At 38.7% G+C, this 14,566-nt stretch overlaps 1 protein-coding gene across 4 annotated transcripts in view; it reads right to left on the minus strand.

Moving 5' to 3' along the window:
• The window catches only part of LOC127953596 (signal transducer and activator of transcription 3), a 28,671-nt gene that overhangs the window by 2,120 nt on the left and 11,985 nt on the right, over positions 1-14,566 (minus strand). Inside the window, exons 1-22 of one of the 4 annotated variants that reach the window (XM_052552799.1) lie at positions 13,703-13,833; positions 13,153-13,286; positions 10,650-10,893; positions 10,205-10,297; positions 9,596-9,677; positions 9,403-9,503; positions 9,149-9,300; positions 8,912-9,070; positions 8,736-8,828; positions 8,595-8,654; positions 8,478-8,507; positions 8,174-8,267; positions 7,287-7,334; positions 7,121-7,204; positions 6,385-6,483; positions 6,160-6,295; positions 5,263-5,315; positions 5,054-5,148; positions 4,806-4,945; positions 4,359-4,577; positions 3,471-3,513; positions 2,551-2,610 (exon numbers count right to left, since the gene is read on the minus strand). In XM_052552799.1, the coding sequence (XP_052408759.1) occupies positions 2,551-2,610; positions 3,471-3,513; positions 4,359-4,577; positions 4,806-4,945; positions 5,054-5,148; positions 5,263-5,315; positions 6,160-6,295; positions 6,385-6,483; positions 7,121-7,204; positions 7,287-7,334; positions 8,174-8,267; positions 8,478-8,507; positions 8,595-8,654; positions 8,736-8,828; positions 8,912-9,070; positions 9,149-9,300; positions 9,403-9,503; positions 9,596-9,677; positions 10,205-10,297; positions 10,650-10,893; positions 13,153-13,280 (2,213 nt within the window). In that variant the 5' untranslated portion in view covers positions 13,281-13,286; positions 13,703-13,833. Of the gene's footprint in view, positions 1-2,550; positions 2,611-2,731; positions 3,363-3,470; positions 3,514-4,358; positions 4,578-4,805; positions 4,946-5,053; positions 5,149-5,262; positions 5,316-6,159; positions 6,296-6,384; positions 6,484-7,120; positions 7,205-7,286; positions 7,335-8,173; positions 8,268-8,477; positions 8,508-8,594; positions 8,655-8,735; positions 8,829-8,911; positions 9,071-9,148; positions 9,301-9,402; positions 9,504-9,595; positions 9,678-10,204; positions 10,298-10,649; positions 10,894-13,152; positions 13,287-13,702; positions 13,834-14,566 lie in introns of those variants that run through there. The other 3 variants (XM_052552798.1, XM_052552801.1, XM_052552800.1) reach the window with 3 other exon arrangements.

The raw sequence follows: 14,566 nt of genomic DNA on the forward strand, positions 1-14,566 counted from the left end.
TTCACTTTTATACTTTTCAATAACCAAAGCTGTAAATGCTGTGATTGACCAGTCTATATTACAACATGGAAAAACTAAAACTACTATAATAATAAAATTACATATATGTAAATACTTCGTGGGAGCTAGTTTTGAATGGCATTAGCAGAGAAACATGCTGACATGCACTTATATCTGACCCAGTAAATGGCTTTCTGCTTGGCTGCTCATTAGTCTTACCCTGGGGAATGATTTACCAGAGGTCAGAGTTTGCCTGTGCCTGTTTATTAACACTTCAAACCACTCATATGGGCAAATCTTTGTTGATTTTTGGTAAAGCTGTATGTCCACACTAACTCTTGTTTGTGTTGAGACAAGCGTAGGAAGACTGAACAAATAAACCTCTTCAATGAAGCTGAAGTCTCGATCAAGCCTCCTTCTGTCTGTACTAACAACACTAGCAGTGGTCCAGAAGCAATGGAAAATCCAGTGGCAATGGAAAAGGCAAGAGTTCCAGATACTTGTGGGTAAGTTGGGCGCTCACGACACATCAAACTAATCAAATTATATCACAAATGCATCAAACTGAAGTATTTTTGGACTATTCAAAGGCTTTTACAAGTTGTTGACCATGTCTAGTATGTCAGGTTGCTGGTAAATTAAATCAGGCTTTGTTGATTTTATAGTGTCGATACCTTGATGTGTGTAATTATTTGCTGTTTTGAGGTGGTTCCACAATATATATTTTGTTCTTGTAATTTTGGTTTGTTTAGAGTAAATCAAAACAGTAGAGGGATGAATTGCACGTCAAGTTGCAGGTTGCCCAAAAACAATATTATCACTCAACAACCACACTGGGCACATATTATATTGAAAAGAGTTACATTCTGTTTATGTTGATTAAGTTTATGAGACGATGTTGTAAGCATTTTTTCCTGAAACATTTCTCATGCCAACAACATTTCCAGGACCTATCTGGAGAACTCACTGTCCAAGATGAAAGAGCACTTTGATAAAACCTTGGTTTTCCACCCTGGATCACCAAAGGTCTCGACTGACTTCCAAAATCCCAAGCAAAAGCTGGATGGGTCCTGCAATACGGGGCATTCAATCACAGGGAAAGAATAACTCCCTAATTTTTACACTACGTTTGTTCAGACTTTGTCTGGTTCTTTAAACCAGAGTCTCGTGCAATTTGGTTAAACAGCTGCAAACCATCCAGGGAAATAGTACCAGTACAGGTCGATTCTACAAGTTTAAAGGTGTCAGGTACGGTTCAATCCCTTGTCCTAACAACAAAATGTGAATGTATTTTGAATACAGAGCACATAAGGGTGCAGAAAACATTCTTGTCAGGCTCCAGTTAATCCCTGCTGCTAGATGTCGAACTACACCGTTTGCAAAAAGCATTTTTTTATCATTTACAGACAGCCATTCAGAAGTAGAATCTTGTATTCCGAATCTTTTCGGAAGCAAAACATAAGGCCACAAACTAAACGCTAATATGATAAAACTGTATTTTTTGTCTTATGACAACAGGGCCATGGGTAATCTTAAAAACACAGTGTGATTTGTGTGTGTAAACGGTGGATGTGCTCCATACGGTGAAGTGTTTTGTGTGGCTGTTGGTCAGTTTTCTCGTCTTCTCTCTGTCCTCTATCTTACCACATCCAGGTTATGAAACACCCAGAAGGCCCTGGAGACAACGTCTCAACATCTATAAACAGCCTTTCTATTAATATTGCCACTAAAACCGTTGTTTTGTTGTTACCAGTGTTCCTGTTAATGCTGTCGTTTTGTTGATAAGAGCAACCACTAATTATCTATGCATATAATCTCATTTGTAAATAACATTATATAGTGTAATTTTAATTTCTAACAGGTGATAAGATTTATACTACTTAATGCTTTTTTATGCTTTCTTATTTGTTGTAAATGAGGGATTTGCTGAAATATAGTTTTCATCAGATTTGTGATACACTGAAAGTTCCTGTAGACACTGCTTTCTTACCCCAGTAGGGACAATAATAAGGGTCACGTGAGTCACATGGGGTTCAGAAACAATCGTTTAACATACAGAAGCAGCAAACCATTTATATACCAAAACACTCCAGTCATAACACTTCTTTGAGAGGGGAAAAAGAGAAAACTGGAAGATGGGAAAAGAAAGGAATAGGAGAGAGAAGGTGACCCTTTCCTTTCCAAAGTGTGAAAATATTTAGCATACGGATACAGAAAAGTTAGCTTGTGGGCTTAGAGATGAAGTAGAAACTGCCAAAAAGATTCCCTTGTCTATAGAGGAACTAGTTCACCGACATTAACCAGAGATTAAAAGACTGTGAAACCGTTTAAAGTTTTTTTAACTTATAATAGAGTTACATCAAGTTTTAGTGACATGATCCAGATCTCTCTCTCGTTATAAAGGGATGAAGTGAGTAAACAGAAACCCTCAGTCAAGCTCTAGAGATGTTAAAAGGAATAATCTACTGTTAGCAGACACCTACAGGAGTGTGTTTGACCACAAGTGTTGATGTCTCATTCACACACATAAAGCAGCTCCCTAGTGCCTACCCAGGGAAGCCGTTCCCAAGCAGCTCACTGTCCGGGAAGTCCATGAAGACGGAAGGACACCTATGAAGAGAGGTCAGTTTACAGCCTGCCTAACACACACACACACACGCTCACACACATGACCTCCAGTCAAATCCAAGCCCTCTACAAACACAGAAAGCATTCGTGATTCAAGTAGGACTGAGTTTGAAGCAGCTTTTATTTCATCCAAATGTTTTTGTGTAGCCAAGCTTGTTACCTAACGTACAGTAATTGGCACGTACAGTTTGATGTGTTACAGTTTATTATGTACTGTCAATTAACATGGTATCACAAAGTAAAACTGACCGTCTCATTATTTTAAAGCCAACATGAACATTAAAAACCCATTTGGTGTGGTTTCAGATCAAGTTGTATTTGCAAAGTCTACGACAAACAAAGATTAACATGACAAACATTTTTTGGGAATAATGTGGTTTAAAAAGCAGGAACGTTTTTACTTTTAAGTGGATTTATTTATTTATTTTAAGTGAAAGTTAGATTTTTCAAATTAGACAAATACTAAACTTTTTTTTTTTTTAACTAAAGTCTGAAAATCAGATTACCCACATGCATGTAAAGCTAAAAAACCTGAGTATCCTTTCATTAGCTAATCACTTGTAAGACTTTCTTAAAAACAAAACTAAAACATGGTTTCTCTCTCTTTCTCTCTTCTTGTGCAAGACTGCGGTTTAAAGGATGCTGTGAAGGGTCCTTGGCGGATTCAGTAGAAGCTACATCCCTGATCCATGTTGTAAAGAGAACTGAGAGGAGTACTTTGCATGTGCTCCTGCCTAAAGAGTCACCAGAGATTTCAAAGTTTACAAGAGGACAGAGAGAGAAAACAGACTTCAGCAAGGTCAATCATTCACACACATCCTGAAGAAAGAAAGGCTACTCACGGGGTGACACAGATGAACTTGGTCTTCAGGTAAGGCTGAATTACTGAAACAACAACAAGTGACTGTGTTAGCGAACAAGGAGAATGACAAATTGTTCAGGTCTTAAGTGAGGAGTTTTTGTCATTTCAAATCAGCTTCTTTTCTTAAAGGAACAGTTCATACAAAAATGAACATTCAAACCTGTATAATCTTTCTTTTTTTAAATACATAACCTTATGTCATAAAGTAGTCAATGTAACTCTTGTGATACGTTCCAAGTCTTCTGAAGTGTTACATGATGCTTTAGAAATCCTTCTAATATGCTGATTTGGTGCTAACATTTAATAGCAAAAGTTGTGCTGCTTAAAACCATGATATATTGTTTCAGGCTTATTTGATGAATAGAAATTGATATGCTTTTTTTTTTGGAACTTTTGATCTTGCTGACCGTAAACATTTGAACAGGAGTTTAATTTAAAAAAATAAATTTAATTTATCAATGTTGAATACAGCTGTGTGGTTAAAGTTTTTGTGGAAATGTAATATTTTTGAATTGACAGCATTTACTTGAAACGTAAAAAAAATAGTTTTTAAACAAAGTTAAATAACGTCCTTGCTGGATAAAAGCATTAATTTCTCCAAAAAAAAAAAAAACGGACTTCAAATTGTTTAACTGTAACATGTCTAACCAAAGATTAAAGTCATGCTTTTGCGTTCTCTCTAATCTTATTCTTAGACAATTTCCTCAGAAGCTGAGAGCTTCTGGTAAACCACACCCCTTCAGTGCAAATACTAAAATAGTCATCTCCAAAATAAATGAGAATGAAACAAGACAAACTTTGCCAAGACACTAACGGATGTGCTGTTATTCCAAGCCAGAATGAACTATATTCCCGCTAACACACTCACCACATCCAGGATCAGGGAATTCGGTGTCAGGCTGGGCCTCGGGGCGGCAGTACTTGCCAAACGCCTCCTCTTTGGGGATCTCAGGGTAGAGGTAGACCAGCGGCGAGACGAGGATGTTGGTGGCATCCATGATCTTGTAGCCCATGATGATCTCAGCAAAAGACATGCTGTTGAGCTGCTGCTTCGTGTACGGTTCCACCGACTGGATCTGGGTCTTACCTGCACACACATACACGAGCACAAATGCTTCACACATTCAAACGACGGCCAATTAAAGCCAGAGAAATGTCATGATTGTCCATTTAAATTTTGACACCACAAGAAAAATGAAATAAAATGATTCATAAATAAAAGTATAAAATATTACTGAGACATCTGTTTATGTTCATTTGGCTTAAGTCTTAAGCCAACACAGATAATATATAATGCACATGGAAATGCATTCACCACTGATGTCCTTCTCGACCCAGGTGAAGGTAATGCCTCCCTCTTTACTGCTTTCACTGAAGCGAAGCAGGAATGTCCCAGGAGGCTTTGGGCTCAGGATTGCCCTCTCTCTTTCTTTACTGATGAAGCCCATGATATACCTAATACAAACACACGAAAGCTTGATATATCCATCGAAGCAGTGACTGATGTAATGAACTATGAATACAGCATGAATGCACACAGCAGATCGCAGGAGGAGATCTCACCCTTCATTCCATAGAGCCAAAATATATTTCTTGACTAGGTCGATAATGTTGTCTAGCCACACCCAGAATGAGAAACCTTTTCCTGCCATGTTTTCCTGCAACACACAAACACAAGCACAGCACGTTTAGGATAGAAACTGGATCAGCTGGACTGATCTGCTCTAACTTGAACACAGAAAAGGGAACTAATGTTTGTTATAGCAACATACTTTGCAGAACTTGGCCCATGTGATCTGGCAACCAGAGTAGTTTACACAAGGACCTACACAAAGACATAAATGCACAATTAAAATGAGATTCATGGCAACATTAACAGTAACATAACATTTTCTTAAGAAGCAAAATCACTTATCGCCATATAAATGACATACACGTACCAACAATAGTACTGATAAAAAATAAATAAATAAAAAAAATAGATATAGAATCTTTCAATTTAATCAATGACTAAACATTCTAAAATTCTTTCCGGGAAAGACCTTTTAAAAAATATTTTTCAGTATATTTTCTGAGTAAAAACATTGACTAATATCATTTAAAATGGGAAATTCTGTTAAACTATATTTTATACAAGTCACAAACTGGTTTCTCTTCCCCTTTCAATAAATATGAACGAGTGGGTCTTGAATGTCTAATATGACGACATCTTGTATAAACCACCTGGACATAATTACTTTTCATTCACCTAATAATGTTTGTTGTTTATGCATTCAATACATTTGCCATTTATTATTCACGTACAGATTCAATAGACAGGTATCCAACCCCCCTAAAAATATCTTGTTTCTTTAAGGAGTCAAATTCTTCTAGAATGCTAATAAACTTTTCTATTCGTTCTAGAGCTTAAAAAAAAAAAAAAAAAAAACCTTAGAAGTTTGCTTTGTCTAGAGATACTCCCGCCAATTTTTTTTTATTTTTTTATTTTTTTGAATGAACTAATCCCAACTGCGGCAGACACGTCCATCTGTCTTTGATCCAAAATGAAAACATATGTTGCCACTAAAACATTAAGCAGCACATTTAGTTATTGTTTATTTGTAGGTTTAAATGGAAACATGTCTAGATGTTCAATACTTTAACTCCACTGAATATCATAACACACAAACCCAGAAGTTTCTCTGCAAGTGTGGTGAGCTGCTCGATGGTGAGGCCTCTCTTGGTTGTGGATGAGAACTGCCAGCTGAGCACCTCAGCCACCTGATCCCACGTTCCCACTGGAGGTTTGGTGAAGAAATTCACATTCTGTGAAGACCGAGAGGGAGAACACTCAGTAACTTACACAAGCTCTTGTGCTCACAGGAAGTACGGCTCGCTGTGGATTCATTTCAAACCTTAGGATGGTTGGTCAGCATGTTGTACCACAGGATGGACGCCCATGCGTTTGGCATTTGACAGATATTAGAGATGACCACCACTGGGAGAGAATGTGTCTGCACAGAGATAAAAGACATTTACATCTGATCTAGAAGAACAAATCCTGCTAATTTTTGTACAGCTTGCTCGGACGGAAATCTGATTAGCACCAATAGAGACCCGAGGCTGAATAATTCTCAAGCAAACAGAGGCGAATGGCCTAATTATCTCAGGTTTAATTAACCTGCTGTGTGTGCTGGTATTTTATGTGACCCTGTTGTGTCCATCCACAGGAAAGGACTGGTTTTGCATGTTCTCTTATCAGCACACAATAGGCATGTAGGCAGCACTGTGTGTGTGTGTAGGGGTTTAATAAGTGGCAGATCACACAAGGACACGCTGCCTGGTTACATACTCCGATCCTCCCACTGCTGGTGCCATGACGACAGCCTATCACAATCACCTTATTGGCTTTCAGGAGCTGACTCAATCAACAGCAGCAGTGTGAGGGACTTAACATGTTCTCAAGAGTTTAACATCATCATCTTTGATTTGATAAACAGCCCAACAGGACAGCGGCTTTGTGACAGCAATCCTGTCATGAGAAGACACGTCTGGCGTTTTATTCTATTCTAAAATACTGATGAAAATGAAAGTGTCATTTTTAAATGTACCAATGGTTTAAGCATGCTGTTTTTGGATGTGGTTTTTCACCTCGAGGTCGATCTTTAGTCCTTGGTGGTAGACCTCGGTCTCAAACGTGATCAGGTGCAGTTCTTCGGTCACTATCAGAGACGCCTGGAGTTCAGAGGGCAAAGGTCAACGCTTCCCTCAGTCAAATTAATAACTGTGGCATAATGCTTATTATACGAAGACTTACGTCACTGTTGGTTCGGCCTCCATTGCCACATCTCTGCTCTCGAAGAGTCTGAAAGACAGAACGACAAATCAAGACTAATTCAAGCAACATTCAGCCGACGGCTGATCTAGTCTTCTTAAAGATTGTAGGGCAGATTCAAAGAAGTGTTTTTTTAGTAATTAATACAAATATATGATGTAATTGACATAAAAAATGTAAATGTCATTCTTCTACTACAGGCACTCTGCATGTCGCAGGGGCTGATTGTTATGGAACAGAAATGTTATGTTAAATTATTTAAACACCTTTTATGCTTAGATGCTTTCGATTTATATATTTAAACTATGATGAGCTTAACAAGAAGTGAAATAATTCTACTGGGTGATATTTGTGTGTGTGTGTGTGTGTGTGTGTGTGTGTTGGGGGGGTGACACTTTATTTTAAGGGATCTTTTTAACACATATTAAATGTACTGTTACAATTACCATTACTTAGTTACTATTATAATAACAATAAGTTGACTAAGATAAACCCTAATCCTAACTATAATATATAGTAAGTATGTGCAATTAATTAATAGTACTCTGTATTATAATGACACTGTAACAAGTCTGACCTTGTTTTGTTTTTACACTAATGATGACTGTCTCAGTCAGCAATAATCTTTGACTCTAACTAAAGTTAAAATGCTAGTGTAATTAAATATATCACTAAAATATATCACTAAAAAACATGCTTGAGATTAAATGTATTCAATACGGGACATTGTTGGTACACAAATAAATACCGGTTTAAAAATTGTGTTTAATTTAGCTTCCGAGGGCCAACAGTGTCCCACACAACTCACAAAAAAACCCACATGGTTCTGCACTCCGGAAAAAAAAGAGTGGCGTAAAGGCTGAGCTTACCAGATGTTTGAACTCTGCTGACAGGCTGCCATTGTTGGATTCCTCCATGTTCATCACCTTCGTGTTGGTGCCAAGGATGTTGAACTTTCGTGAACTAAAGGAAAAAAAACACAATGCAAAAACTTTTACAGGAACTAGCAAGGAGGAGACTTCTTTTCACAACATTTGTTGAAACTGTGCAATATAAATGAATGATAAAAATAAAACAGCGGAAATATTTATTTGAATTCCCAAATACAACCAATTTTTATAACAACAAACACCATATGAAAACTCAACTCATCGTTTTAACCTCAAAACTCACCCTCGAATGGCTGCCACGTCACCCGACTCCCTGCAGAACAAAGGAGAAAAAAAAGATTAAAACCTTGCACGTCAAAGTCATCTCATTCTGATGTCACGGGCAGGAAGTGGGACTTACTTGTCAATACACACTTTTATTTTCAGCTGGTAATTCAGCTCTGTGAATTTCACAAGTAACCTGAAAGAGAGGAGGGGGAAAAAAAGGTATGTATTTATGTCTAGACATCTTTCCTTATGACTCACCTCTGTGTGTACCCACCTGACTTTGGTGGTGAACTGAACTCCTGTTTTGATGACAAGTGGTCGGTCAGGGTGCATGGGCATACAAGGCTGCCGCTCCACAACAAACGCACTGCAATGACACAAGCAAACATTAATGATCAGATGCTGCTTGGCTGCTTTATAGCGTTTACACACGAGCGAGTGGTTTCAAACCTCTTCATAAGGCTGCGGAACAGGTCTACGATCTTCTCCTCCAGAGCTGGCCGGTGTTGAATAATGGGATCTCCTTTGTAGGAGACCTTCTGCTGAAGCTCCTCCAGTTTCTTGATCTGCTGTCTTATCTGCAACTGCGACTCAGCCAGAGAGGTGATCCTGAAAAACAGCCATTTAAAGAAACATTCAACCAATCCACAAAAAAAGATCCGGTTTGGATATGAACGGACTGTGTACCATGTCTCTAAGCGGTCCAGGCAGATGTTCGGTGGTCCTCCGATGCAGGCGATCTGCTGTCTCCTCTTCCAGTCGGCCAGTTCTTCATCTGTCAGATTCTTCTGGACAAAGTCCATTGCAGACAGCAGCCCAGCCATCTCAGTCACTATTTGCTGCAAAACAGAAAAACAATGTTGAACTTCTGACTCTTGGGTGATCAGTGTGAATGTAAGGAACGACTCACTGGGTGGTATTTTCTTGATTCTGTATCTCACCCTCCTCAGCTGATCCAGAGCGCTCAGCATCTGCTCCAGCTGAGACATCTTCTGCCTGGTGGCTGCTGCCTGGCTGTTTCCATTCAGGTCCTGGGACAGCTCTGAATCGTAACAGATTTGATGAGGTTTAATCTGTTATTGAAGTTATTTGAGACAGAAAAAAAATAATGACAGCAACAGGTACTTATCATACCTCCAGCACTTTTAAGAGTTTTGTAGTTGAAGTCAAAATCATCCTGCAGATTTTCCAACATCTTCATCTTCTGCTCCATATCCTGTACAGAAAGAGTAAGGTGGCTGGATCAGTTAGAGGTAAAATATGAGACCCTCATTTTGTGCACAATGGCATTATGTTAGAAAAGGGATTTCAAACTGAGGCCATAATGAGGTGCTAGGGGGGTTGTGGAATATTTCAGAAAAAAAAATATGTTTATTTTTTCTTATATTAAAAGAATGGTCAGAAATCAGTAGATGAATCACAATTCTTCTATTCTATTGACAGCCCTAGTTGCATCTCTTCAGGTTTATATCTATAAATACTGTAACAGAGGACAGAAAAAAAAGATAATTGTCAATATAATAAAAAATAAATATTTTATCTAGCTGCTTTATTTTAGGGGAATAAGGGGATCATCATATCTGAGGGTCTGTGGCACCACAAGTTTGAAAACCCCTTTGCAAGATAAATGCTATAAAAGATTTCTTCAAAACAACAACTTTAGGGGAGATGATAAAGGGGTGCATATGCACCTGTAATTGTGATGCAAGGTTGGTCAGTTAAAGTGTGATTTTATGTACCAACCTGTACTCTCTTCCTAATATCCTGCAGGTTGTGTTCCAGTATCTGCTGCTTTTCTGTCACCACAGTGCCAGTGGGATGGGCAACCTGGCCGTCCTAGAGAGGTGACAGAAATCTGAATGTGTCCTTACAAAGTGGAATCCATTTCCAAGCACTTTATACTATTTATGTGAGTTTGACTGAAAAAGACCTGAGTATAAAAATATGTATACTGTGTGTAATTAAATCGTGTTTTTATTTATAAATGAAAATCGGATGAAAGGTAAAAAAAAAAAAAAAAAAAAAAGTTATTTTGTATATTAAAATGTATTTACCATAGAACCCCATTGAGTATATCACCCACGAATAAATACATCATTCACCTGTATGTGTTTAAATGTGCTTATTTATGACTGTAGTTGTGCATGTATGCATATATGTGGGTGTGTGTGTGTGTGTGTGTGTGTACCTGCTGTGCAGTGGTGGCCGTCTGCAGCAGACGCTGCTCCTCCCACAGGCAGCGGGCCACGATGCGGGCGATCTCCATGGGCTTCTCCAGATACTTGCTCTGCAGGTGCTGTTTGATGCGCCGCAGGTTGTGTTGGTACAGGACATTGTTCTCCTGCAGGAAGCGGCTGTACTGCTGATCGATCTCCCCCAACAGGTTATGAAACACAAGCGTTGCGTGAGACTCCTTGTTGGCCGCATACGCCCTTTTAACAGACACAAGCAAACAGGCTTATGTGATGGGTAATGAGCAGCTTCCTCCATTCCAAACATGCATTTGATAATCAGACGTGTCTTTACCTGCAACAAAACATCTGTCTTCGTCTAAATACTAAAATATAGTTAAACTGCAAAAACCGACAAATTAGTGTGTATTTGGAAGGCGTAGGTCCATGTGGGTCCATGCATCACTGCAGTTTGCTGTCATCATCAGTCACATGATTGAGTTTTCTCCAAACTGCTGACCTCATTCAGCTGGCACACCCACATTATCCATAACGTCGCATTGACACGGTATTCAAAGTATCCTACTAACTAAACCAGCAGTACCTTCGCAGAGATGTCATCATCTTGGGAAGTCTTTGGGAAGTTGTGGCCTAGTGGTTAGAGAGTTTGACTCCTAACCCTAGGGTTGTGGGTTCGAGTCTCGGGCCGGCAATACCACGACTTAAGTGCCCTTGAGCAAAGCACCGAGCTCCGGGTGTGTGTTCACGGTGTGTGTGTGTGCAGTTTGGATGGGTTTATTGCAGAGCACATATTCGGAGAATGGGTCACCATACTTGGCTGTATGTCACTTCACTTCATCACTATTACAACAATAACTTTAGGTGTCTAACAGCTGGTTCAATCTCTTTAACGTTTACCAACTAACAAACATTAGGCACATTTTCCAGTGTTTAAGTTGTGCAACAGTCATTTGCTAGAAAAGTTTGTTTAATTAAATAACCACGTGGAAATACACATTTGTATTGTTGATAAATAGTACTTAATTTAATTAGTTTATTTTCTATTTGGAACAAAAAAAAAAAAAAGTAAATAAAAAGCAAATAAATAATAAAAAATAATACAAAAATTATTTGCAATAATAATGCAAATAAAAAGAGTTGACATCAGTGCAAACCGCTTCACAATTCACTCCTCTCAAGTGTAAATAACAAAACAGGCTTGATTTCTTGGGTTGTATAAAATCTGCTGGTTGACACCGTTCTACATGCCTCTCGCTTCTCTAAATAACCTTTCTGATAACTGCTCATTTAATGAGATCAAACATTGAGTGAAGACCGTATGGATCTGCATATACAAAGAAGTGCGAGAAGTCTTTGACCTAAAGCAATAATGTGTTTTATCAGTAAATTACAGGCTTCATTATGCTACTAATGATTATGTTCCTCTGAGCACTTAATTACACAACCCATTCAGAAAGTTCTACGACACTGACAGCAGGAAACAAACCAAACATCCCACGGCTTGTTTGTATTTCCTCATGTTTACTTGAAGCACACTAATGAGAAAACTGTGACGTGAGGGCGATGTGGAGGACGATGACTTTATGCAGCTCTGAAATGGTGCAACAGAGTATCAAAACTCTTAAAAGTTAAAAAAAAGGAAGAGAGACATTATTATTATTCTACTAAAATGAGTATCACAAACACTTGATATGCTGCAACACAATGGTTCTTTAGGTGTGCTGCTGCCCCCTATGGGAACACATGGAAGATTTCACTAGTTGACAATAAAGATTACCCAGCATAATTTTCTTTACATTTTGTTTTCGCTCCGCTCTTTCGACTCAAAGATGCATACTGCGAGACAGAAACCGGACATGGGGTGACGAAACCGGACATGAGTCATTTCAGAGTGACATTTCAGACCCACAACAGAATCACAAAGCAGCCATTCACACTGAGGCTATGAGAAAATTCAGAGGGAAAAAAAAGGCACTGGTTCGTGTTATTGTTCACAGAAGACTTTCCAGGAGCGCTTTACGGGCAGAGGTGTGACATCAGTTAAGATGACTCTAATGATGAGCATTAAAATCATTCTAAGAATAAGGAAGTGCCATTCGAACACCATGTCTAGAAGTGGTTAGAGCTTAGGAGCATGATAACAAGCTGCTAAAAACACCTCCACTTGATCAAGTTCTCTTCATCATTACTTCTCTTGGTGTCAGAAAGTCTTTAAGATAATTCAGCTAGAAGCAACTGGCATTGTTTATTTATTTAATCATTTATTACTTATATTTACTTATATATACGACTCGTAAAAGTAAAAATATATAAGTTTAAGTGTATAAGTTTTATATCCTGGGCAATGATTAAATGCATAATTTTATGTTTTAATTGCGATTAATCAAATGATTTTCTGCGATTAAATGGCATGGTTATGCACAAAATTCAACAATGACTTCAAAAGTAGTGTATTGTGCACTTTTTCATAAAAAAATAAAAATGGCAAGGGCAACTCACCAGTCCTGGCTCTCGATCCAGGGGGCCAAGAACTGGCGCAGCTCCATCGGGAAGCTGTCACTGTAAAGGTGATACAGCTGCTCCAGATACCGCGTCTCCAACTGCTGTAACTGATTCCACTGGGCCATGCTGACCTGCAGGATAGAGAGAGAGAGAGAGAGAATTAAGAACTCCTCTGACAAGAGGAAGATAAACATAACTGGTCCGTTCAGCTTGTCAAGATATTTTTTCCTTGTTCCTTCCTCATAAACAGCTTAAGAGAAAGACGAACTTCAAAAGTGAAAGTACCTCAACGACCATTCAAAACATAAATACATAAATAGCCCAAATCAAGATCTACAGTGTTAAATATTGCCTCTATATGTAGCTAACTTCATAAGTCTTCACCAGCAACCCGGTCTTAACTAAACGTGTCAAGGAAGTGTAAGGTGCATGTCACCAGTCTGTCAGGGACACAGAAATCAGTGGCTGTTGATCGTCAAGCAGTGAGAGCATCCGTTCTAAGAGGAAAACCTCAAAAGCCCATGGACGCCGCTTCGCTCTGCATTACCTCAAAATGCTGTGGAACACACACTCGCAGTTCACCACATCCACACACACAGGTTTGTGCTGACAAACTGACTATAAAAGACACTTTCTTTCCTCACTCAGGATTGCACACTGAAGGATAGAGAGAAAAGGACACAAGAAAAGGGAAATGCGTCCTCAAGTCCAACTGAAAAAAGCTTTCTTTATTTCACTTCCCTAAACTCATCCAAATTCTGAGCTGCAATCTGGAAACTAGCCAAACGAGAACTGTTAAACCTTTTCCTTATAGAAATTTAAATAACAATAATAAACAAATCGTAATTAATAAATCACTCACACATTTTCGGCAGATAACATTTCAACCAAAAATGATGAACAAGGCTTCGTCATGAAGGAAAGCAAACTTACATTGTTGTCCGCAAAACTAAGTGCATCTTCGGTCTCCATGTTTACCTGCTGCGTGAACAATGGGGAAGTGAACTACTTTATTCATGCAGGTTTCAATTAGAAATAGAAGAGTATGAGGTGGAGGGTTGGACACATACTGGAGAAGTATGCAAGACACGTCTACAGCACTGTTGGTTGGCAACATTTTTTGGTTTTTAGATCACCTTCTAGGATACCCGTTGCATTTATGACCACTGTAACGTCAATGTATAATCAATAAACTATCAAGTACAAAGTGCTAAACAATAAGCTGCTATTTTTTTTGCTAGCAAATCTTTAGTGTTGCACTAGTCTCCCAGCTCCCTTGGCTATGGTTCTGGCAAATTTGACGCGGTTGAGTTCAAGCCAAAACAACAACAAAATGGATGGAATAATACAGTCGTGGCCAAAAATATTGGCACCCTTGGTAAATATGATCAAAGGCGGCTGTGAAAATTCA

The sequence above is a fragment of the Carassius gibelio genome, chromosome B3 (assembly GCF_023724105.1).
Source record: "Carassius gibelio isolate Cgi1373 ecotype wild population from Czech Republic chromosome B3, carGib1.2-hapl.c, whole genome shotgun sequence".
Taxonomy (NCBI): Eukaryota; Metazoa; Chordata; class Actinopteri; order Cypriniformes; family Cyprinidae; genus Carassius; species Carassius gibelio.